The sequence below is a fragment of the Lasiodiplodia theobromae genome (genome assembly GCF_012971845.1).
Source record: "Lasiodiplodia theobromae strain AM2As chromosome Unknown scaffold_23, whole genome shotgun sequence".
In the NCBI taxonomy this organism is placed as follows: Eukaryota; Fungi; Ascomycota; class Dothideomycetes; order Botryosphaeriales; family Botryosphaeriaceae; genus Lasiodiplodia; species Lasiodiplodia theobromae.
The window spans coordinates 27,404-52,264 of NW_023336439.1; the positions used below are offsets into that span (position 1 = coordinate 27,404).

Genomic DNA, 24,861 nt, shown 5'->3' on the forward strand with positions numbered 1-24,861 from the left:
TGCGCGTTCCTGGTCGGCAAGGAAGGTGATTGGGGGGAAAGAGGAGAGTGGAAAGGCGGTAAAGGGCAACCCGTGTCCGCGACGGCGTTGTAGATCTGCGGATATTTTGGGCTAGATCAGCTCGGGACCATGGTCCGTGACTTTGTATGTAAATTGACGGGGTGATGGGGTTTTCATGCGTGCAGTGGCAAGTTTTTAGGGGAAGCGGGACGGTGCGGGTTGTGTAATTGTCGATCTACTAATTCATCTCTGTATCGCTGGTGGCAAGTGGCGCGAGCGGGAAGGATCAGCCGAGTCCCTGTAGTCTGCTAACTGCTGGAGACGCACGTTGGTAGCCAGAGGGTGTTGGCAGAAAAGTATTATTTGTTGCTGGTTGCTGCTCAGTCTGGATGTGGGGGAAAACAGTTCTACATAAACGCCATTACATGACCCGTCAGAACAACACCTCCCGGGGGCATACTCCAACAGAGATAATTGAGCAGCAATTATTGGAAACGGGTATTGACGCCGGAAACCGATCGCTTGAGAGAAAATGATGCCAGTTCCGTGATGATGCCTCCAGAGCCGCCCGTTTGAAAATTCAAGAACGCCGTGTAAATGTGAAGATGCAAGATACTGAGGATGATCGCGGACAATGCACGCAGGTACGAGTTCGCTTAAACGCCGATTGTTGCCGGAGAAGCCATAGGAAGATAGATGATGTCGCGTTAAAAGATCGAATCGGACGCTCACGCGGGGGCCGAGGGAGGAGCGGGCGGCATTGTCCGGTCGTGGGGATTCGTGGGCACGCCGCCCTGGGAGAGGACTGCTGGTATCGAGTAGTGCATGGTCCCGGCAATCTCGCCCCGCTCCTGTGCACGCTCGAGGTACTTCTCCCAGTCGGCATCCATCATGACGTTGGTTGCGCCCTGCTCCCGGCGAGCAGCGGCCTCGATGAGCCGCTGGTTGAGCGGGATGCCTATGCTCTCGATCTCCTCGTCGCTGTCCTCGTCCATCATGTCCTCATCTTGCTGCTGGGGGCGTTGTTGTGCGGGAGCGTTTCCGGAGACCTCCTCGATCTCGACCTCGATGTCCGTCTTGACCTTGATCTGCGACGACTGGCGGGTCCGCCGCCTGTCGACCCAGGGTCCGATCTCGTTGCCCGTCGTGTCGAGGACCTTGATTCCCTCGTCACGCTCGTAGCGTTGCCGCGCCCACAGGGTGCCCTCCCAGCGGCAGAGGCTCGCGATCTCGGTCTCGGTCAAGCGCAGCTCGTCGAAGGCCTTGAACAGGCGGGCGTGGTGGGGGAAGCGGCCGAGACGCTTGCGGTGGGGCGGATGCGAGTAGTTCAGGCCCGGATACCGGGCCTCGATGGTGTCGAGAGAGCCGTAGAAGGTGGCCGTCTCGATGCGGACCTCGCCGACCAGGTTCTTGCTGAGGTGGGCGGAGAAGGAGGTGGGGTCCTCCGGGCGCGGGTTCGGGAAGAGGTGGTTGTAGACCAGCACGGAGATGGGCGTTTTGCGGTGCATGGCGGCGGCGGTGTCCGGGAGGGGCTGGGGGAGAGATGTCGGGAGTAGTCAGGAGGAGGGAAGAGAACTGCCCGGCAGGCGGCCAGGAGGCAGGCGCGGTCTATATGTCTGGGGCCCGGAGGGGAAATTGCAGGAAGCCGGGCGCTGGCGTGCGGTAAAGGGCCGAAGGCGGCGCTGGGCTGGTGGGCGTGCAGTGGACTTTTCTTGCGGGTTCCTGGGGGCGGCAGATGCACCCGAAAGGGAGGCTAAGCGGCAGGGAGCAGGCTCGAGACGGCCGGGTGACGCTAGTAGGCGCAGGCGAAACAAACAAGAGGCCGTGAGTCGCAATCAGGAGGCCGCGGCGGGCGCGCTGGCGACAGCGGGCGTGTTTATGTAGGCGCGGCCAGCGCATCTGAGCCTCCCGGGATCACGCTGGCAGCTGCAAATTGGCACGCTCTGCACGTTCGGCGTGCCTGCCATGGCACCTTTGCGGTGAGCAGCAGGCGGAGCCCTCATGCACGCTCATCTGACCGCGGCCAAAAGATCGTGGCCAATCGCCACCGGCGCCATCAGCCCTGGCAGGGACCGCGCGCCCTTCTCCCGCGTTTCTGTCCGTCGCTAGCCTCAACGGAGAAGCTTCCATGCTGGCAATCCAAAGCCACCGTGCTGCAACACTCGCCGGTCCGCGCCCTGACCGGCCTGCCAGAAGAGGCGGTCACATTCGCCCTGCATGAACACGTCTGCGCTGACCAGCCCCAGCCAACCCCATTGGCACCCCCAGCCCAAACCAAGGCCCGACGCCGCCCGGGCTGCACCGCCATCGCAACCATGGCGGCCGCGACACGGCGCTACCTGCTGCGCTGCGCTGCGCCGCCCAACTCTGGCGCGCTTCGGCCGTTCCTGAGGATCGCCAGCCTGTCGGTTCCACGTCTGCCTGTCATTGTCTGTCTGTCACCCACGTCGGCATTCCCTCGCGGCGTCTTATCCGTCCATCTCCATCTTCCGGCCCCACGTGACCGGGCGTCGTCGCGCTCCATCCCGACCCGGCCCAGCCTCTCGCAGTGTCTCGTATCGTCACATGCGCTGAGCTGACTCCATGTCGACGTTCGACGGCATCGTTGCGGGTGGGTGACATTCCACGCGCGCCTACATAGCCTGGCCACGCCGCCTGACACTGCGCCCAGAGTTTCCGGACGTCCGCGTCGACTACTTCCGTGCCAGCACGCATCACCCGCCGCCGTTGGCCTGCTTCCTTAGTCGGTGTTTCCTCTTCCTGACGCCCACAGTTGGGCACCATGCGCTCAACGCCCACTGACAGCGTCGCTAGGCCATGTCCATTCCGATCACCTGCAGGGTTTGGAGGCCCTAAAATCTCCATTCGTCTACTGTTCGCCCGCGACTCGAGAGGTACGTCGTCGTCTTGTGTGTACGCCGATCCTGCTTTTCGGCCCGCCGAGGGCACGTATCCGCCCCAGCCGACGATGCGCGGACACCTGGCAGCTTGCCTTCGTGAGACGCTGCTGTGCCGCTGTAGAAGGCCGAGCCTCGGACGAGCAACTTGCGACACGTCCATTATGCAGATCGGTGCGAGCCCAGCCCTCGGAGCCACCCTTGATCCATGACGAAGGCCCTGAATATCAAAGCCACGGCGGTGATTGTGATGCGAGGCTGCCAAAAACAAACCCTAAAATAGTACATCCATCAGCCGGGTGCACCAGTACAACGGCACCTGGGCCACCTGGCGGCTTGAGACACCTATCCGAGTGGCAAGTGCTTACCCTTTAGGCGCGGATCCTATGAAAGAAGACTGAATGTCGCGGAGTATGATCTAATAACGATCGTTGTTCGCCATTGTAGCCACACTCCTTGCATCGGGATGTCGTGATATCAGCCGGAGATACATCTTCAGTGTGATTAGCGAAGCCATCACACACTGCATTTTGTTCGTCTTCTATCCTGCGACCTAGTCTAGATCGCCCATTCACGACCTTTGTATCGCATCGCTTTTCTTTCTTTTCTTTCACGTCGTCTCGGCTGATCCGCTTACTTCGTTGACTAGATTCTCTTGCGCCTCGAGAAATACCCTCATCGTATGAACTTCGCAAAGGGCATTCTCGAATCTCGCGTGCAAACATACAAGCATTTGAAGAAGCTTCTGAAAACGATTCCGCTTGAGACGCCTACAGCCATCGAGCTCTCGCCCGGTAATGAGATCCAAGTCACCCTCTTCGACGCCAACCACTGCGTTGGCGCGGTAATGTTCCTCATCGAGGGCCAAGGTAAAGCTATTCTTTACACAGGTGACGTCAGGGCAGAACCGTGGTGGGTCAATTCAATCACGCGCAACCCTGTGCTTCTTCCCTATGCGTATGGGCATAAGCGCCTCGATAAGATATATCTCGACACCAGCTTTGCGACTATGTCTCGGCTTAACCGGGAGTTTCCGACCAAAGCTGAAGGTCTGCGCGAACTACTGACAAAGGTCTCAAGCTTCCCCAAAGACACGATATTCCACTTCGAGGCCTGGACGTTTGGATACGAAGAAGTATGGATCGCGTTATCCTCCTATCTGGATAGTCAAATCCATCTCGATAGGTACCGATGGGGCCTGTACAATTCTTTGATCACAGCGCCCGGGCTGCTTCCTTGTCGCGAGGCTCCCCCACTGGTTGGATTCCATTTGGGTAATCACTACAAAATCGGCTGTTTAACCTCCAACCCGGATGTCCGCCTGCATAGTTGCGAGCACGGGACACTCTGCCCGACAATCGACGGGAACCCCAGAGTGATCCGCATCATACCTATAGTATCAAGACTGAGCGACGGCACGGAGATCGCGGAAGTTGGTATAGGGGGCAGCAAAGGAGATCTGGACCAGATACATGAGCTCGAGACGCACGATCGGATTGCAACTGAGCGACTGATGCACCTATGCGCCTCCAAGTTGGAGGACCCTGATACGTTGTCGAAGGTACTCCGCACGCTGACATCAGCCATTGACAGTGGACAAGGCAAGATCCATCTCTGCAACAGTAACGGCACCGTGCAGGATGATCAGGAAGCTCTGGACGATATGCCGCTGCAAAAGTTGGCTGAAATGCTGGCACGCCTCACATCTGACGCGCCCGCGTCCGCTGCCTCTGCCGCCACCCAAAGCGGCAAAACGCGACACGTCTCAAACGCCCACACGGTTTCCAACATCCCGGCTGCAGCTGGAAATTTGCAACAGGGATCGCAATCGCGTACAATTACCTTTCCATGGGCAAGACACGCGTCTTACTTAGAGTTGTGCGAGTTGGTAGGAGCTTTTCGGCCCCGCGATATCCATCCCTGCACAGTGGATGAAGAAAATTGGACACCTGAAGATAGTATGAGGGCACTGTTCGGGCACCTCTGCTCGGATGATGTGTTCGTGCATGATAGGAAGATGATGAGCGTGTGGGACAAGCGGCGCGAATTGCGGGAAAACTTGGATAAAAGAAAACAGCAAGAAACGCAGGAAACGCAATCCAGCGGTGATGCATGCTGACTCCGCCAATCGCAGAATCGCTCCTGTAGCAGCAGTAGATGGAGAAATTCGTCGACCTCCACCATTGCCTCCTAACATCCTAGAATCATCAAAGATGAGACCTGATGAAGCGCCTTCGACCGGACAGACGTTCAGTTCTGCGAGCATTCAGACTAGGAGAGATCCTGTAGTGCTCTCTATGATCCCGGGCCAGTCTGCTACAAAAATTGCTCGAGATGATGAGCTGTGCAAAGACGCGCAAGAAGCAACGTCACCGAGTATCCGCGAATGGGCGGCGAGGGCGGCGAGAAATTCGGAAGGGATGACCTGGGCTACCTTCGGTGGGCTCATTTGCGCAGGCAATGGACACACGGAAGAAGAAATTGAACTTTAATCGGTGAATCCCGCCCGGAGGCTGTCATTCTCCCTTTTTTCTTTTTTTTTTTTCAAACAACAGAGACGGGACTGAGACGTCGATCTAGCGTAGCTGGATCACAATCCGATCAAGAATTGGACACCAGGGAGTGGCGCTCTGAAAATTAGCGCAATTGAAACGGGTCTGGTATTCTGGGGGTGAAGGAGGGCGTCTGGGGACGGGGAAGTGTTGACGCACTTCTCATACACGGCTTATCTCATCCTAATAGGCTCTACGGCAAAGGAAATTCAGACTTCGGCACAAGAGTGGAGGGGTCTGACTCAATCCGGAGCGCATGCTAGGCTTGACTGAGCAGCTCAGCCTGATTATCTCGTGGTCGACGGAAATTCAATATCAGTTCAGGTGGCAGAATTGCATGTTAATCGTCAATTACATTTCTCGTTAGAAAGTTGTGCAGCTGATAGCAATGAAGCTGCCGGTCCGTCTATCGAAATAGCCTTTCGGCTGTCCCGTCTGGCAACATGTCAGGCCCAATAACCCGAAATCCTCTTTCAGGCGTTTTATGTAGTTTCTCGTGGCTCCCCCCTTGATGCTTCTCTTATCTACGCCCAAGAATGCTCGTGGACGTGCGTATTCGCGCCGTTCATGATTGGGATCATGGCAAGCATGTCGGATCCAGCCATGTGTAGGTGTTTAGCAAATTAAAGGCCATTATCTTCATTCAACCCTCCGCAAGTGTATGTCCCTTATCTTGAGCGGCCGGAGAAGGCTGTCCTCTTGGCACCTCTCGAGGCCTTACCGCCGCTCGAGCCACCGTCGTCTCCCTCTCCGATGCCCTCATCCACCTCCATCGCATCGCCGTCGCCGCCCTCAGCGGGCTGGTTGCCATTGGCGGAAGGATGGCTCCTCTTAGCGTTGGCCTTCTCCTCGTAGCCGGCCTCGACGCGTTGGCGTAGTAGTTCCTCCTTGCGGCGTCTGGCTTCACGCTCAGCGGCACGCCTCCGGACGCCGGCAATCTCGGCGTCGAGATCGGCGAGGGTGTCGTCGCAACGGGTTTGCCAGGCGGCCAGCTCGGCGACGAGGGAGGGGACGCTGCCGGGGGACAGGTCGCGAAGCGGGGCGACGGAGGTCACGGTGACGCGAGCGGCGGCCGGGTCAAGCGAGCCGGTAATGAGGTGCGAATAGATGGCCTGGATTAACAAGTCCTCAAGGGCGCGCGTCGTTGCGACATCGAGAGTGGCGCGAAGGTGGTCGTAGGTCAGCTGGGTCGTCGGCTGGGCAGCGAGTGGCAGGAGTGAGAGGAGCTTCAGCTTCTGCGTTTGGGCTTCGGATAGCGTTGGGAGGTTGTCCTTGGCGGCTGTTGCGAGGACCGAGAGTCAGCGTCCAAATGATACGCAGGACATGGGGAATAGGCAGGCATACCGGTGTAGTCCTGCCAGGTGCCCCAGGCGAAGATCTCGAGAAGGCGCAGGTAGCGGGCGTGCTCTGGCGAGTCCCGCAGAGCCTGGATGGTGGTAGCTTGCAGCAGCTCGGCGAAGACATAGGTGTTGGGTGCAGAGGTAGCTTGGGTGACGAGGTCGGCGGCGGCGCGGGGCGAATTGGCCGACTTGGAGAGGGCCAGGAAGGGCTCGAGAGCGTTGAGGGCGCGTGTCTGCTCCATGGCAAGCTGGGGTGAGGCAGATGCACGGCGTCGCGAGCTCTGGACAGGCAGCTTCAGCCAGCAGCGTGGAGGTGTTGGGCGGTGACGGGTGGCATAACGAGCGCCATCACGTGTGCACGGACGGGCTGGGTGGAGCGTTAGGCAATTGCCGCAGGCGTTCCGCGGATGGACGGGACCAGTGACGGCGGGGCGGTCAGCGTGGGAGGAGGCGAGCCGTAGCGCCAGTAGCCAGCTGGGGCGCAGTGCGTCGGAGGGGCTTGGCCAGCGCCGGAGATCCAGAGATCAGTCGTCTCAGATGGCCTCCTGTATTAGCGTAAGCGACAATTGTTCTCTGCGGCAGTAAAATAGCCTGCGCCTGCGCCCCGCCTCCTGGAAGCCAGACTGCGTCTCCGTTCTTTCAGCTTGGCTCAGTCCCGGCGACGGCCACCCTCTATTGTTGAGCGACTGTTCTTTGTGAGGCCTGGACGTGTGCCGCCCGCTAGACGCCTGCGCTACTAAGCCTACCGGCCTTCGCAAGCACGTCAAGCACCTGCCTTTCCGGCACCATCGGACCCCGGACTAGCGAGCCAGCCTGAGGCGCCGCTCCGCGAAGCTGACATATGCAGGCCGTATCTTCAGCTTACTCCCGCTTATTGCCTTCTAAGTATATCCTCGCCGCGCCGCCCTCGTGGCTGCTCTGACCTATTTGTCTCTCCGCTCGCGCCCATTGTCTCGCCTCAACCCCGACTGCGACTGCCATCGCGAGCTGGCCGTATACCGCGACGCAGCCCTTCGACGGGCTCTCACACCGCCATGGCCAAATCCTACCTTCCCGTGTCGACGCAGGATGTCGACAGCTCGTTATCGCGCTCCCCTGCCACCCACATGGCCACCACCACCCTGAAAGTCGGCGGCATGACCTGCGGCGCATGCACCTCGGCCGTCGAGAGCGGATTCCACGGAGTCGACGGAGCTGGGAACGTCTCGGTCAGCCTGGTCATGGAGCGCGCCGTCGTCCAGCACGATCCCACCAAGCTATCCGCCGAAAAAATCCAGGAGATAATCGAGGATCGCGGCTTCGACGCGGAGGTGCTCTCGACCAACCTCCCGAGCGCTGCTGCGGACGCTGAGGGTGACGCGGCGTCCGACGGCCTAGTGACGACAACAGTGTCTGTGGGAGGGATGACATGCGGCGCGTGCACTTCGGCCGTCGAAGGCGCCTTCAAGGACGTTGCGGGCGTCAAGAACTTCAATATTTCGCTGCTCTCGGAACGCGCCGTTATCGAGCATGACCCTGGAATGCTGAGTCCCGAGAAGATTGTGGAAATGATCGAAGACACCGGATTCGACGCAAAGCTTCTGGAAACAAAGCAGGCGCTAGCGCACTCCCAGTCCCAAGGCTCTGGCAAGCGCGGGAATGTCCTCACCACCACCGTTGCTATCGAGGGCATGACGTGTGGCGCTTGCACGTCGGCCGTTGAGTCCGGCTTCAGCCAGGTCGATGGGATGCTGCAATTCAACATCAGCTTGCTCGCAGAGCGTGCTGTTATTTCTCACGACCCGCGAAAGCTTTCGCCGGAAAGGATTGTCGAGATCATCGAGGAAAGGGGCTTTGACGCAAAGATTCTGTCTACAGTGGACAGCGTGCAGGCCTCTTCCACCAACACGACCCAACACCTCAAGATCTACGGTCTGGTCGACGCGACTTCCGCAAGAGAATTGGAATCCACCTTGAACGCATTACCCGGCGTTTCGGCTGCATCCGTGAATTATTCGACCTCTCGAGCTGTCATTACACACAACGCCTCCATCACCGGACTAAGAGCCATTGTCGAGGCTGTCGAAGCAGCAAGCTACAATGCTCTTGTGGCCGATTCGGACGACAACAATGCTCAGCTTGAATCTCTTGCAAAGACCAAGGAGATCCAGGAATGGCGCAGGGCATTCAAGATCTCGGCATCTTTCGCCATCCCCGTCTTTCTGATCAGCATGTTCATTCCCATGTTCCTGCCATTCATGAACTTCGGCAAATGCCAGATCATGCATGGCCTTTGGCTTGGCGACATCCTCTGCCTTATTCTCACCATCCCAGTTCAATTTGGCATTGGAAAGCGCTTCTACAAGTCAGCCTACAAGTCATTAAAGCACGGCTCTCCGACCATGGACGTCCTGGTTGTTCTTGGCACCTCTGCCGCCTTCTTCTTCAGCGTGGCCGCCATGCTTGTGTCTTTCCTCACTCCTCCGCACACCAAGCCTGCAACGGTCTTTGACACCAGCACCATGTTGATTACCTTCATCACCCTCGGCCGCTACCTAGAGAATCGAGCAAAGGGCCAGACCTCCAAGGCTCTTTCGCGCCTGATGTCTCTCGCTCCCTCCATGGCTACTATCTACGCAGATCCCATTGCTGCGCTCAAGGCAGCGGAGGAATGGGATGGGGATGAGAAGACAACCGGTGATGACGCTGCAATGAATGGAAATGCCGCAGAAGAGAGGGTAATCCCAACCGAACTCCTCGAGGTTGGCGACATTGTCATCCTTAAGCCTGGCGACAAGATCCCAGCTGACGGCACCGTCACTCGTGGCGAGAGCTACGTCGATGAAAGTATGGTCACTGGCGAAGCCATGCCCATTCTCAAGAAGAAGGGTCACGGTCTCATGGCTGGCACGGTCAATGGTGCTGGACGTGTGGACTTCATCGTCACTCGTGCAGGTCGTGACACCCAGCTCTCCCAGATCGTTCGACTGGTCCAGGAAGCCCAGACTACTCGCGCCCCTATCCAGCGTCTGGCCGATCTTGTTGCAGGCTACTTCGTCCCGGTCATCGTTACCCTCGGCCTGGCAACCTTTATTGCTTGGATGGTCCTTAGCCACGCGCTCCCGAATCCGCCTAAAGTCTTTTTAGATCATGCTAGTGGCGGTAGGCTCATGGTCTGTGTCAAGCTCTGTATTTCTGTCATCGTCTTCGCGTGCCCTTGTGCTCTAGGCCTGAGCACTCCTACCGCTGTCATGGTTGGAACTGGTGTTGGTGCGGAGCAAGGTATCTTGGTCAAGGGTGGTGCCGCACTGGAAATGGCCACCAAGGTCACCCACGTTGTTCTAGACAAGACTGGCACCCTCACGGTTGGCAAGATGAGCGTATCTGACGCCGATATTCGCGGCGGATGGGCCAACTCAAAGCCCAAGGAGCGTCTGTGGTGGACCCTGATCGGCCTTGCCGAGATGAGCAGTGAGCACCCTATTGCACGCGCTGTAGTCATGGCTGCGAAGGACAACCTTGGCCTTGGTGCAGATGGAGCTCTTGATGGTAGCTCTGGCGATTTCGAAGCCACCGTTGGAAAGGGTATCTCCGCGATTGTTGAGGCTGCCATCTCTCCTGAGCAGAAGAGATACCGCGTTCTTATCGGCAACGCCGACTTCCTACGATCGCAAGGAGTTGACGTTCCGGCATCTTCTGAGGAAGCCGTCGCCTCGTCGAGTGACACCGCAAGCACCGAAGGCCTCGGTTCCACCGGCATGACCACTATTCACACCGCCATCGATGAGACCTTCACCGGCACTATCTCGCTCTCCGACACCCTCAAGCCTACCGCTCGTGCAACAATCCGCGCGCTTCGCCGCCTTGGCGTCAGCGCCTCGATCGTAACCGGTGACCAGAAAGCCCCCGCACTGGCAGTCGCCAAAGCTGTTGGCATCCCCGCCTCCAACGTCTACTCCAGTGCCACACCTTCGACCAAGCAAGAAATCATCGAGGAACTCCAGCGGCCAGTTGCTCAAGGCGGCCAGGGTCACGTCGTGGCCATGGTCGGCGACGGCATCAACGACTCCCCCGCGCTCGCCACAGCCGCCGTCGGCATCTCGCTCGCGTCCGGTACCGACATCGCAATGGAGGCGGCGTCGGTGGTGCTCATGAAGCCCAACGACCTGCTCTCGATCCCCGCATCGCTGCATCTGTCGCAGACCATCTTCCGCCGCATCAAGCTCAACCTCCTATGGGCGTGCGGCTACAACTTCATCGGCCTGCCCTTCGCCATGGGCTTCTTCCTACCATGGGGTCTGTCACTGCACCCAATGGCCGCCGGCGCCGCCATGGCCTGCTCCTCCGTCTCCGTCGTCGCCTCCTCGCTCGCGCTGCGCTGGTGGCGCCGCCCCCGTTGGATGAGTCTCGAGAACCTTGATCCCGCCGCCGCCGCGCTGGAGGCCGCCTCCGGTGAGAGCAAGTCAGCTACTATCAAGAGCAACGGCGGTCTTGCCGGCATCGTAGCTTGGGTCAAGAGCTTGTGGACTGAGAGGAGGAGGGAGAGGGAGGAAGCTGGGTACGCGCCCGTCCCTCTACGCGATATGGGTGAGGTGTGAAGGACGGTACTGCCACTCGGAGTATCCAGCTTCCGTTTCTCATAGAACGTATGCGATATATTGTTTAGTCAGTCGTGCAAGCCGGTGTCGGTTGGGTATTATATGCACGCATTTTTGGGTTTTGGATCAGTAGTTATTCAGTCCAGGTTTCTCTTGCCCTTTCTCGGATTCGACCTGTATTCCCTTTGTCTCTCTCTTTTTTTTTGTACCACTTTTATTTGATTTACCAGAGATGAGTTGAAGATATCCATGAGACTCAGAGTCGCGGCCTTTGAAGACGTCCTCGTAAATAAACCAGGCTTATGACGGAGCGAGTGGGGGTGGGGCAGTAGAGAACACCAGTTCAGCGAATCAGTATCTAAAGATTCTAGAAAATTTTGGAAGGACCAGCGAATGTATGTGGATTGATAACATTCTCAATTTTCCTACAGCAATCTTCGTCTATCAAGCTGGGATAACATGGCAGGAAATTTTCGCAGTCTGTCGCTCTTAATAAGCGGTCGAAAAATGGCACTCCATCTGGTCTGTCGGGTATACTGGCGCAACAATGACAGGGCTAAAAAAAAGAACTAAAAGGAAAGGAAAAGAGAGAAGAGGGGGATTCCAGAGGGTTCCAGATAGTCTAACCACTTCTTCCGTGAGGGTATCATATAAGAATCCCCTTTAGCGCCAATCTGTTCCAATCTCCCAGAAAATAAATCAAGAAGTAGCAAAGTCCCACCGACCGAAATTAACACCTAAGTTCACTCTCCAATGTCATGCTACTGCGAACTATGCTATGCTGTACTATCTGTCATGCTTCGCCCTATTCATCGTCCATGCTGTGAATTGAGGAAAGAAAATATGCCCCATTCATGCTTCCCGAGATGATGATGATGCACAGTTCGCATGCAGCATGCCCGATCCAGACTCAAGATAAAAGAAAAAAAAGGAGCCGTCGCTATGCAGAAAACTGACACAGAACTTGGATGAGAAAAATTGCGAAGAACGAGAGTGGCGGACACAGAAACCAGACATTACCGCATACTCCGTGGACCATCCAAATCTTCCTGAGAAGAAGAAAATCAAAAAACAAAGCAAAGTCAGGAAGACATATACGTAGCATCGTTAATGGCGTTTATACTTCTCATCCCTCTTCCTCGCGCTCTCTGGATCAAGTGCGTTGGCTGCGCCGAAAAGCGTCGCCCCAGTTGCCTTAGCAACTCCAGTGAAGGGCCGAAGCATTACGACTGGAGCATGACGGACGACAGCTTTGGCTGCGCCCGTTGCGGTGCCACTATCCATGACTTCTCCAGGGATGGCGATGATGGCGTCACGGGCCGAGGCGAAGTCTTGCTGAAGATGGCGGCGTGCGCTGATTAGTCCAGCCCGAACACCTATGGGCTGGTCGGCGTAGTGGGAGAAGGCCTTGGGTGCTTCAGCTGGCGAAGAACCGGGGGGCGGAATATCGTGCCAATTGCCGTCATCTTGTTGAGCAGTCGACGATCCAGCAGACGGAGAGACTGGCGAGAGTATTCCTTCAGCAGTCTGCATCATAGCCTGAGTACCGATGGAGATCTTTGCCCCAAGGCGCAGAAGCTCGGTCGTGGTGTTTTTGGCGAAGGCAACCGCGCCCATCTGCGCACTACGCAGTACACGACCGTCTCTATTGTACTGTGCCATTGGAACAGTAACGATGCTCTTTGCAGCGTTCATGACATTTGCAGCCGGGCGGGCTATAGCGAGACCTGCCATGATGTGAGGAATTTGGTTGCGCTTGACGTCGGGCATCCAGATGTCGTTCAACGTATTATGGATTTTGTCGAAGCCAGAGATTCCATAGACGATGCAACGCCTCAGCGTGATGTTTGCACTATCCAGGATCAAGAAGTTCATGAACTCTGTAGTGTGACCGGAGCGAAGGCCTGCATAGTCGACCTTCTTCGGCTTGTAGTCAAGCTTAAGTTTGACCGTTCGAACCTCGAGACGTTGAATGAAAGGTTGTTCTCCAGGTGCCTCCTTGGAGCCAAGTCTATCATCCTTGAATTCGAAGAAACGCGTGATGAAATCGAGTGCATCTTGATCGACGTGCAGCCGTAGGGGAAGTACCGAAACCTGTATGCGGTGCTAATTTAATATCAAATAGCTTTATGTTCACAAGATAGATGGGAGGACTTACGCGAATCACGAGCTCTGAAGCGGCCAGATTAGGCACAGGACGCACAGTCAGCATCTCCAGGCGGATCATAGGGGAGCCAAGGGGCCGTTCTCCGGCGCTCATATCGTATGTGACGAATTTGTTCCAAGTTGAAGAAGGAACATGGTCGTTAACCTCCAAGTCACCAACACGAACGTCGACCGAATTCTGCGTTTCTCCAGAGCCTGGAGGGAAGACTACGACATCTGCAGAGATCTTCTTCAACTCGAAAGTGATCTTTGGACGGCGGCCTCTTTCGAGCTTTAGGCGCATGCCTCTTGACCGTGGGCGGGCGGTCGCCCGAGATGCAGTGGTTGTGGCGTAACTAGTCTCACTAGCAGTATCGTCACCGCCTCTCATTGCACGGTTGATCTGTCTCCGGTTCTCCTCTGGCGTATTGTTGACGGGGAGCGCAATGTAAACTGAGCCGAAAAGCAGATCTTCTTCGATAGAAATGCCGTCATCCTCATCGAAGCCTCTCTCGCGCCTCTCTTGAGCACGCTGCTGAACCTCTTCGAGCTTCTGGCCCAGCTTCTCGCGTGTCCTCGGCCAATCGTAGCCATCGTACAGGTTCCAAATGAAGTGAACATCCTTCACCCGCAGAGTGAGTGGACTCTTGACAACAGAGACCTCGCTGGACTCGATATACTCGTTTTTGCGAGAGTTCCATGCTTGGGCAGCTGGGCGTTCTGGCGATGACTGACCGAAAAAGTCTTCTTGCCATTGGAGCTCTTCCATAGGCTCTTCAGAATCAGCTTTTGGCTGAGACTGAATCATGGATTCCACAATGGACTCTTCAGTCATATCCTCAAGTCGTGGCAAGTGACTAGGATCATACAGACTGCCTGCAAAATGTATGTCTTGGTCATCATCATCAACCACAATCTCTTGATCCTGGTGGAGCAGCTCTCCTACAGGAGCCTTGAAATCATCGCCAACGAGGGAAGCCATCATGTCCATGACCGGCTCGACTTTTGTCCTGTACTGGATTTCCTTGGATGGCGGTTGCGGTGGAGCCAACCCGCCCAAGACTGATATAAGAGTCTGCGTCGAGTCGGCACAACTTCCCATGACGAAAAGGTCATTCTTGAACTCTACATCAACCGCGCGGGGGCCGTCCCCATCCGGCTCGGTGATTTTGACAATTGCCCTGGCCTTAGACGTGGTTCCGACAGAGACGAAGCCCCAGCGACAAAGACTGAGCACTTGGGGAGTGCCGAGCTCTGCATGTGAAGGTCTGACATCCTGTGCTTCGTCTATTTTCAGGCGATCCACGTCATCGATCACCAGTAAAGACGCTTTCCTTACGTCCAGGCACGTTGACATGGCCTCGTCTTGCACCAGTGATCCAGTAAAACGAGTATCCGACAGAACAAGAAGAGCCTTCGCACGGCTCTTGTGGGGGTTTAAGCCGATCGCGCAGTCACGCAAGAGTAAGTCAAGGTTCATGGGTCGAGAGGGTGGCCCCGATCTCTCGCTAGCAGCAGAAGACTGCCTTGTGATCCCAGGAGATGGTGCCCGTTTGATTGTCGCAACAGAGGAGGCCATGCCCAGGGCTACATCATCGGTGGTGCAATCTTCTGAAAGGTCCAGGAGGGCCATGATGGTCGTGACCCGATAGTCAAATACAAGGTTAAACAGCTTGACTTTTAGGGTGGGTTCCATATCATCACCCAACCAACGGGCCATAATCATGGGAATCGTAGCTTCTCGACCAGTGAGCTCCGTGACCTCGGTCAAAATCAATTCTGACGTGTTGCGTTCAACTTCAATTCTGCCAACTGAGAGTGCAAGCAAAGCGGGCAAGCCAACGTGGGCGACGCGAACTTGACTGCAGTGCAGGTTGCAATGTCCGATCCGGTCATTCACCATCACGTCCATCTTGCAGTCGGCCAGCTCGATCATGGACAGGATCCCAGGGCGCTCATCATCCGGGAGAAGTTTGGCGACGCTGGATAGCTTGGCTACATCTTTCCCGAGGGCATCAAGCTGCTTCAAACCGTCCAGGTCGGAGATAAAAAGTCGCATGGAATTCTGGACCCTCACCTTAACCAGCGACCCTTTTCGTCTTTGCGAAAGCAGCGTGTCGATAAGGATATCGTCATCAGCTTCGTACTTGAAGTCTGTGGGAGTAATCAACGAAAGCAGGTCAGACAAATCGCCCTCCTCTGGAATGAACGCGAAATCGACTCGGATCCCGTCAAGTTCAGCGTCCAATGGGGGCTTGCTTGGTGATACCACCGACGTGGTCGGATGAGGCCCTGTGACCTTTGTATGCTTGATGCTGACTCTGACACCTCCTTTGCGGACAGATGTGCGAATCGTGCTGGTTTCTAGCAATAAGGCACAGGTTTCTCCCTGAAGCGCAAAATTAAGGCCCGCAAAACGAACGTCAATTTTTGGGAAAGGTGCTTCAGACCCAGGATCAGGAGTAGGCTTGGATGTAGCTTGTGTCTTGGGCGCTGGTGGGGGTAGAACACATGTTGACTTGATGTGATTGCCGATCTTCAGAACACCGCTGAAGCCGCCATAGGACGCAAATGTGTCATCCAGCTTTTGAATATCCAGCGAGACATTGATCGGCAGAGTTGACACCTCGATGCGCTGGTCTCCATTATCGTGCCTGTAGGCAATAGAGACGTCGTTCTCAACAGGCTTGGAGACATCCATGGTTGTCTCGTCTAACCCTGCCCCTGGCCGAAAACTGAGGATGTCGCGATCGTTGAATCCGAATGTGAAGGTCCCTAGTCTCAGATTGGCCTTTGGCGAGCCCTGGCTGGCCTCATATGTAGCACCAAGATCCCGTGCTTGCAACTGCAAGAAGATATCATTCATATCCCACTCAACATGGCGTAGCGCGCCCATAGGTTGGTTGGTGACCACGCTTTGGCTCGAGAGTTCCTTGAGAAGAGCTACCCGTAGGGTTTCCATGCTGAACTTGAGTGCAACCCCACCGGGCTTTGACTCGGTCCCACTCGCCGGCTTTTCAGTCTCTTTAGAAGGTTCTTTCGGCGCGTCTGCCGCAGATGCGTCACCAAACAGTTGCTGTATCATCTTTACGAGACGCATTGCCAGGTGTACGGTCTCTACATCTACTTGAAGCCGTACATTGCCGACGAAAGCCTCCAGCTCGTATTTCGACCACTCCCGTTCATGTTTCCTCGATGATTCCGCGCTGAGCATTGACGATCTGCTTTCAGTGGGCAGTTTACGTGACTCTCGCATGATGCTTGCTGAAGGCCTGGATCTTGCTGTGGATGCCGCATATTGTGAAAAAGCACCAGGTACATCGTGAAACCCGGAATCGTCCGCAAACGCGACCCTCGAGCGAGCTGGTTGGTCGGGATACGCCAAAGGATCAGAGTTATCAGGTTCCTGAGGGGTTTGGTGACCAGGTATCCATGCGGAAATCGTATCAATATCCAAGAGCGGAATGAAAGCCTTCACGAGCGGTTCGTCCTTACCTTCGCCGGTCGAATGGTCCTGTGCCGTAGCCGGGTCGGCGTCAAGGCGGCTGCCAGGTCTAGGGGTCTCACAACCGTCATCTTTTTCGACGATGGGATCAAGAGAGGTAGGCGCAATTGGGGTTGGCGTTTGGTGAAAGCGATCCGAATCATTGCTGGACACGCTTGAAGTGTCCCACGCTCCGGGCATATGGAAGGATCTACTTGATTGTGAAGCCCCATCGTCGATCGCGCTCATATACATACTCTCAGCCTCTTCATGGCTGAACAGCCTCGACTCGGCAAGATCACCTTGTGTGGATGACGCTGGTGAAGGAGACGTGCTTGTTGAGCGATCGGGTGCGTTAATATTCTCTGGACTTGGAGGACCGCGGACCACAACATTATGATCGCTGTTCCCCATGTTTGGTTCCGAACGAGAGTTTTCAGGCATGGGCTGAGACTTGGAGATGTAATCTCCTTCGCTGTCACCTTGGCTTAGTCCAGAGTGGTTTGGCAGTCGACCGGGCAACGAGTTACTCCCTGAAAAGGCAATATGTGGTTGATTTTCTCCTGCGCTTGAGCTATCCAAGCCAGCCAGGCTTCCACGGCTTTGAGAAGGGCTATCTTCTTCGATTTTTGTATCAAAGATGCCATTGTCCATGCCGTACTGAAGGATAGACTCGTCACCATACAAGCTCTGCTGGCCGAAATTCTCAGATGTTGCCGATGAAGCCATGTTGGGGCCGGTCGAGGGGTGATCATCGTCTTCAGCATCAGCGAACCTATCCGCATCTGTGGTCATGATTGACGCAGCCATATCTGGGAAGTGTCGGCTTGATTGCAGGGAAGGCAGTGATCCAGATGTGGCTGATGGCGAGCGGCTTTGCGGGGCGGGAGAGGTCGTGGCAACCGGACTTGGCACCGAGGGGGTAGAGTGGCTGATTGAATCAGACCGGGCACTCCTGCTTGTAGTGGGAGATGCAGCAAGCGACGAAGCGATCCTGCTCTTTGCCATACTCCTCTCGTCCAGGAGGATACCCGCGGATAATGCTCTCAACGTGATCTTACGCTTTCCAGGTCGCGTCTGCTCGGACATGTCGGGCCCATGTGCAGTCAGTCCCTCAACCTCAACCCCACCGATGTGAATAACGAGGTCTGCCCGAACGGATTCGTCATCTTCCCAGCCTTCTGAGCCTTCTGCAGGGATGTCGGTCTCGATATGAAGTTCGATGTCTCCAATGGAGAGCTGCACGGTATCCTCCATGAGGTGGAGATAGTTGGTCAAATAGTCGGGCACCGTCAAGCCGACGCCGGTGCCCAGGTCCGAATCGTCGCCGTCATCGCTGAAGACGGCCGAGCCGGCGAAGGGGTCCTGGTGCAAGTACTGCGACTGGGAGCTGATGGCAGCTTCGAGCTGTCTTCTTTCCTCATCCGACTCCTCCTGGATGAACGACTTTGCCAGATCCTGGGCGGTGGGTATCTCGGCCGACGCGTCGCTCGCATGCCGCGCATCGTCGTCGGTGTGCTGCAATATCTTGCCCTTGACGACTATGCCGGAGGTATCCAACGACACGCCTTGGAGGTTGGCGGGGACAGTGATGCGGAGGTCGTTGACGTAGGCCTCGCCAACGCGGAAGTTGGGCGGCAGCGGCAGGAAGGAGGTTAGTTTCTGCGCGCGAGTTAAGTTAGCATGATGTCAGCGCAGGCGGCGTTGGGGTCGACGCACGGCAGCCTTGAGCGGGACCTTGGGCAAGGTAATGACGCTGGTCCTGCCCCAGCTGAAGTTGAACTTGTCCAGGTCGATGGCCGTGTCGTCGATGACATCGACCTTGGACAGCGCAAAGCGCAGCAGGCGCTGCTTGACCGAGGGCGGTATCAGGAAGGCCATGGCTGGCCGCGGGGCTCTATGCGGCGATGCGGGCGGTGGCGGCGAGCGTGGGAGCTCTAGCTGTGGGATGTCGTGGACGACATGCAGCGGGCATGCCTTGGGCGCAGGGGAATGGGGCCGGCGGAGCAACGAGGAGGCAGGGCCCGGGCTAAAGTGCGCGGAGCCAGGGCGCAGCTGGAGGCGAGCGGCGGCCGGTCTGTTGCGTGTGTGCAGCGCAGGTGAGCCAGCAAAGAGATGCAGCACCAGACTCGAGCGTGTCACGGGCACGCGTGCTGCTGTGTCTCGGCCGGCGATAAGCGCGATAAAGATGCCTGATGACGCTGCCTGCGCAGCCCCAGCCCACGGCGACATTCTCCCGCGCGCACGCGCCTTTCCGCGGTCGCGAACGCGCCCCCGTGCCCCTTTTCCGCTCTCTCAACTGCTCAAATCCTCTGACCGCCCGGCATTTCGACAATCGACTCCACACCCCCGAAGCCTGCAGCCACTGAGCGCCTGGCCTCAGGTCCACCCGCAGAGAGCTACCCGCGGCCGAGTCAGTAGCCAGCTATGGACTGCGCATCCGTGCAGGACGACGATGCTGCCTGGCTGCAGCAGCTGGGCGTCCCGCGCCTGGAGGACCAGTTCATCCAGAAGTACCTCGACGGCCGCGACAAGCTCGTCCAAGAGGAAAAGAAACAGCGAAGCGGTTGGTGATCATTGCCGAAAACTCGAAGAGGGTCTGACAAGCGTGGTCAGACCGCTTCTTCCGCGACAGCCTGTCGCCCACGGCCTTCGAGGCCTGCTCCATTGTCGATCAGATTCGCTTCGAAGAGCAGCAGACCCTATGGACCAAGGACTACGAGAACAGCCTGGCCGACGACGGCGATGTCTTCCCCGGCATGATGTTCTCGCTCGCCAAGGAGCGCATGGAGAGGAGTAAGCTCTGGCAGATTGTGCGCCGCATGCCCAAGGGCGCCCTGCTGCACTGCCATCTGGAGGCCATGGTCGAGCTGGACTGGATGCTGGACGAGGCCTTCAGCCTGGACGGCATCCACGTCTGGTCCGACAGGAGTCTTTCCAATCCAGCCAGTCTGGCCAAGGCTCCCTTCTTCTTCACCTACACCAAGCTTTCCAAGCAGGGGAGCCCATCCATATGGTCAGATGCCTACCAGCCGAAGACGCCCATTCCTTTGGAAGCTGCTGCCGACTCCTTCCCCTCCGGTGGCCGCGCCGGCTTCAGAGAATGGGTCAAGTCACGCACCATGATCACGTCTGACGAATCCTTGAAGCATCACTACGGCGTCAATGATGTATGGCGCAAATTTGCCTCGTGCTTCCCTATCCTTGCAAGTCTGATCTTCTACGAACCCTTTTTCCGCCGCTATGTGCGTAAGATGTTCGAAAATCTGTACGCCGACGGCGTGCAGTGGGTAGATGTGCGGGCAGTCTTCGTCAATCCTTGGCGACCGGACAGATCTGAGGAAGTTGCGCCCAACCATGATGGATTCTTCAAGGCGTTCGGCGAGGAAGTGGAAAAGTTCAAGGCTTCAGCAGAGGGGAAGGGCTTTTGGGGTGCTCGTTTCATCTGGACGACGCCCAGAGTTCTTGACAAGCGCCGGGTTGTTGAAAGTAAGTGGCTCGAGCCAAATCCTGAACTGCCAGCAGCTCTAACAACAGAATCAGGTATGAAGTGCTGTGTCGAGAGTAAGGTCAAGTTTCCCGACCTCATTGGAGGTTACGATCTGGTGGGCCAAGAAGACACTGGACGACCACTTCAAGACCTCCTCCCCGAATTGTTCTGGTTCAAAAAGCGCTGCATGGAGTCTGGCGTTGACGTGCCATTCTTCTTCCATGCTGGCGAGACTCTAGGAGACGGCGACACTACTGATGAAAACCTCTTTGATGCCGTCCTCCTCGGCACAAGACGAATCGGTCACGGTTTCTCGCTTTTCAAGCATCCGCTCCTCATCGACATGATCAAACAGAAAAAGATCCTCATTGAGAGTTGCCCCGTGTCGAATGAGGTGTTGCGCTTAACCGGCTCCATCATGTCACATCCGCTTCCAGCACTACTCGCGCGCGGCGTGAACGTCTCTCTCTGCAACGATGACCCGTCTATCCTGGGCCAAGGAACTAGTGGAATGACGCACGACTTTTGGCAAGCGCTTCAGGGCTGGGAAAACCTCGGACTTGCTGGTCTTGGATCCTTGGCTGAAAATAGTGTGAGGTGGGCAAATTTCGAAGACTGTTCTCAGAAGGAGTGGCAAGAAGATATCAAAATCGGTGCTCTTGGAAACGGCGTTCGAGCACAGAGGCTGAAAGAGTGGATTGCAGCGTGGGAAAAATTTTGTCAATGGGTGGTTGAGGAGTACGGTGTTGACGAGGACCTCAACCCTAAGGAGTAAACGATGCTATTACGCAACAATTAGACATGCCATCCAACGTTGGGAATGATCAGGCAGACGGCGCGAAGGTTGATAGAAGGTTGGGTTGATGGGTTTGGGGAACAGGTCAGTTGGTGCCAGGAGTGTTCATCTGTTGTTTGATTTGCTTTTTTTTTAAGACATTTCCTTCCTCGCGGAATATTGGTTTCTCTCTTAGGCGGGCTCCTTTCCTTGCACAGTCGTTGTTTTAATATGTTTGTATCACTAGACGTCCTGTATCATTTAATCACGGCCTCTTCATGTCTTCGGTGTTGCATAGATCACGGCCGCAGTCGCATAGGGTTCTCCATCTAAGTAGAGGACCATTATCTCGGTGCATATTTATACAAATCACCACTCGACTATTTACAAGAACCAGACTGTTGAAAGCAGCTGCTCAAACACGAGCGTTGCTGCTGGAAACGGGAGTGAAGCTGCTCTGTGCGATGCTAATCTTATCCACGGTCCAGGTGATGCCACCGTCGGGAGAAGTCAGCTCCGTAGCGGTAGCCTCATTAAGGGCAAGCGTTCCCTTGAAAGCTGAATCGGCCGCTGCCAGCTTAATGGTAGTGTTTTGGTACGCTACGTCGCCATCAGCAAGAGTCCGAGGTAATGACACACGAGTTGCATGGACTTACTGTGAGCATTTACAATGCCGCTGCACTCATCCTGGCACTCTACAGCCGTGCCCCAACCCTGCGCCTTGCCAGAAGCGGTCGAGAGCGTCGAGACGACTTGTCCCTCGATACTGACAGTCTGGGTGTAGTTGCCCGAAGCCTCGTCGTATTTGTCTAAGGAGGACATAAGACCACGAAAGACATACACAATTTCCACAGGGCTACTCACAGTTGATTGTCACTCCCTGGTTGGCAGACATCGGCTTCGCGTCGCCACTAATCTGCGTCTCGCCAGTGTACGTGCTGGCAAAGACGCACCATTGACCACTGGAGCCGCCGCATTGCCTAAAGAAAACATCTTATACTTAGACACGATTAAGACAGGAGAATGATAAGGAGAGGCTCACGCTTCGGTCTCGGTGCTCGAGCTCACGATGCTCTGTACTAACTGTCCGTTGCTCGTGCCCATGCCCGGCCAGAGCACCATACGGTCCTGCTGCGGATCGGGCGTCTTGCCGGGGTACAGCGTCGTCTCGGCCTCAACGATGTAGGACGTAGTTGCGCCGAGGGAGTAGTAAGGTCCAAAGCGCACGCTGTACTGAGCGGCGGCGTTGCCGGCAAGGGCGAGGAGGAGCGTCTTCTTCGAACGGCTGGGCATGGCTGTAGTGAAGACTTAATTTCCCTAGAGAGAATCTAGTAAAAGACCAAGAGCACAAGACAAGCTTTCAGGACAAGCTTTGATAGACAATACTGCATAGTTCGAAGGGATGCCGAGAGTGTTAAATGGGCCCGCAGTTACAGCGCAGACATCACAGCCATCTTTGAAGAAAGGCATGAAACGTTTCACCACTCGTCAAACGAAGAGCCCACCCAGGAATATTCCGACGTCTCATGCGTGCATTAGGGGCGGAAATGGGTCGGGAAAACAATGGGTATTCTGCGTTTACGAGAAGGTGTTTCACTGCGTTTGATCTTTGGCAGGGTCGCCTATGAGCCGTGCCCTTTGGTAATTTAAACACTAGATTGGCACAGCTCATGTGCATTCGCCAAAAGACGAGGTACAAGAGGTACCAAAGCGTCGTGAATTGGTGTGTATTGCTATTTGGGTACCTGTCGGATCATCTGTCCGACGGCAAATCTGCCCGACGGTTGCTCGGGTCTCTGGCGTCTCCGCCCTTGTTCTCGGCGTGATTAACACGGACCCAGGGAGCCCGTCGAGAGCCCCCCTCCCCTAGCATGTCGACTTGACTGATTGGTGCTTCTGAGCTAGCTGCAATAGCTTAAAACAAGAGCCATGAGCGCGATAGCAGAGAGGGGTGCAAGGCGACATTTCGGAAATACTCTCTGGCCGCAAAAATTCTAGGCAACCTGCTCAGGTGACAATTCACACGCCGGTGCCGGGGAATGCGCCGGCTTTACTGAGAACAACCTTCCCGTGCTCGCGAGCAATGTAGCCCTTCATTAAATTCTATTGAATGTTAGCCAACATGAAACGTCATACGCTGAAGGAGCTTACCTTATAGATCATGTTTGCGAGTAGGCACTCTATTTCGTCATTGTCGAGAGCCTCTCCGTCACGCCTAGCCATGCTCAGATTGAGAGCAGCGCCGAATTCGGCAATGGGGATTCTTGTTCGCCGAATCTTGTCTTTCTCAGTTTGGCCTTCCTTTAGCGGCTCAAAGCCTCCGGCGATGAAGACCTTGCGGAGCAGATTTCGCAGCACAATATCACGGCCGCGCTCCAGGGTCAGATAGATGCGCCTCTTGACAAATTCATCTTCACCAGCAACAAGAGCAGCATCAAAGCCGGCAAGATCGCCCCTCTTGATGCAAGTGGCAAGGGGGGTGAAAAGCTGCTGCAGGCGGGGGTATGGCTCCAACAACCGCTGGGTTGGAAGAGTATGAGTGGTCAGGAGATGGCAAGGGATCAAGTAGGTCAGGATCAGTTCGCGGTTTTTTCTGGAATCTCTGTAGCAGAGTCGCCAGGCTTCGGTGAGATGCTCTTCTGCTTGCTTGTAATCCTCGTCAAGGAAGCTCAAAACACCACTGTAGTATTTGAACGTCACCTGATGAGACTTTGGAAAGGCGCTGAACGGCGGCATGTCACCCCGGGCGGCGTGCAGGGAACGCAGAACGTTCTTCGAGAGGCTAACAGCGTTCAGCTTGAAGTAAGTCTTGAAGAGGATGTTGGCAATGTAGTAGAGCGCCCACTTGCGGGAATCCTCCAAGGGCTCCCTATAGATCGGTTGTATTAGTATTGGCAAATGTTGCGTATTGCGGTGGTACGTCTACGTACCGGTCGCTGATGCATAAGCTGAATATGCGGTTGATATTTCTGGCAGCGTCCTCTAACTTGTCGTTCTTGCCCATGGTATCTGTGATGTCATCTGAAAAGCCAGCATTGAAACTCGCCTTGCCCTTTGCTTGAGCAGCGCTCTGATCAGCTTTGATGGCGAAGATACGAAGGTACTTGGCGGCAACGTAGAGGCAAGGAATAGTCCAAGCAGGGAAGTGGCCGCCAGAGTAGCCCTTGATGAGGGCGTTGACGACGTCCTTCCACGTGTCGTAGGCCTTGGACCAGTCTGCGTCTCTCTGGCCCTGGTGCGACGTCTCCTCAGCGCTCAACACTTCACCCAGTGCCTTCCAGTATGTGACGTAGACCTCTGTCCAAGCACTGATCTCGGCCTTTGTCAACCCAATGGCATTGTTGGAGCCAAGGCCGTGACGGAGGTCGGACTGGACGCTGGGCGGCGTCGTACTGCGGTAGAAGGCGTAGAGGAGGCCTGGAGCCTTGGGTGGCGGAACGGGCGTGATTGTTGCAGCGATGCCGTAGCCGTTGCCGGCAGCGAACGCACGCTTGAAGTCGCTAAGAAGGGCATCCATGGCGGGGGCGGGATGTGGCGATGATCACTACAGGTCGCGGATACGGATGCAATGGCGATTATGGTGCGCGCGCGCAGAACATGG

At 56.1% G+C, this 24,861-nt stretch overlaps 7 protein-coding genes across 7 annotated transcripts; 2 read left to right on the forward strand and 5 right to left on the reverse strand.

Moving 5' to 3' along the window:
- Positions 1–728: 728 nt before the first annotated feature.
- Positions 729–1,508, reverse strand: LTHEOB_7519 (Nitrogen permease regulator 2 like; the record flags this gene model as incomplete). The annotated part of the gene is made up of 1 exon (XM_035516894.1): positions 729–1,508. The coding sequence occupies one exon, from the start codon at positions 1,506–1,508 to the stop codon at positions 729–731; it is 780 nt and encodes a 259-aa protein (XP_035371028.1).
- Positions 1,509–6,117: 4,609 nt separating this feature from the next.
- Positions 6,118–7,031, reverse strand: LTHEOB_7520 (Cop9 signalosome subunit 7; the record flags this gene model as incomplete). The annotated part of the gene is made up of 2 exons (XM_035516896.1): positions 6,118–6,728; positions 6,794–7,031. The coding sequence occupies 2 exons, from the start codon at positions 7,029–7,031 to the stop codon at positions 6,118–6,120; spliced, it is 849 nt and encodes a 282-aa protein (XP_035371029.1).
- Positions 7,032–7,823: 792 nt separating this feature from the next.
- LTHEOB_7521 (Copper-transporting ATPAse) lies at positions 7,824–11,366 on the forward strand (the record flags this gene model as incomplete). The annotated part of the gene is made up of 1 exon (XM_035516897.1): positions 7,824–11,366. One exon carries the CDS (start codon positions 7,824–7,826, stop codon positions 11,364–11,366), a length of 3,543 nt encoding a protein of 1,180 aa, XP_035371030.1.
- A 1,107-nt stretch (positions 11,367–12,473) lies between these two features.
- On the reverse strand, positions 12,474–18,876 carry LTHEOB_7522 (Autophagy-related protein; the record flags this gene model as incomplete). Its single annotated transcript, XM_035516898.1, has 3 exons — positions 12,474–13,472; positions 13,525–18,657; positions 18,715–18,876. 3 exons carry the CDS (start codon positions 18,874–18,876, stop codon positions 12,474–12,476), a joined length of 6,294 nt encoding a protein of 2,097 aa, XP_035371031.1.
- Positions 18,877–19,422: 546 nt separating this feature from the next.
- LTHEOB_7523 (Adenosine deaminase family protein) lies at positions 19,423–21,260 on the forward strand (the record flags this gene model as incomplete). Its single annotated transcript, XM_035516899.1, has 3 exons — positions 19,423–19,561; positions 19,612–20,484; positions 20,539–21,260. 3 exons carry the CDS (start codon positions 19,423–19,425, stop codon positions 21,258–21,260), a joined length of 1,734 nt encoding a protein of 577 aa, XP_035371032.1.
- A 415-nt stretch (positions 21,261–21,675) lies between these two features.
- On the reverse strand, positions 21,676–22,553 carry LTHEOB_7524 (uncharacterized protein; the record flags this gene model as incomplete). The annotated part of the gene is made up of 4 exons (XM_035516900.1): positions 21,676–21,860; positions 21,917–22,069; positions 22,125–22,240; positions 22,303–22,553. The coding sequence occupies 4 exons, from the start codon at positions 22,551–22,553 to the stop codon at positions 21,676–21,678; spliced, it is 705 nt and encodes a 234-aa protein (XP_035371033.1).
- Positions 22,554–23,279: 726 nt separating this feature from the next.
- LTHEOB_7525 (Cop9 signalosome complex subunit 12) lies at positions 23,280–24,777 on the reverse strand (the record flags this gene model as incomplete). Its single annotated transcript, XM_035516901.1, has 3 exons — positions 23,280–23,363; positions 23,412–24,129; positions 24,191–24,777. The coding sequence occupies 3 exons, from the start codon at positions 24,775–24,777 to the stop codon at positions 23,280–23,282; spliced, it is 1,389 nt and encodes a 462-aa protein (XP_035371034.1).
- Positions 24,778–24,861: the final 84 nt, after the last annotated feature.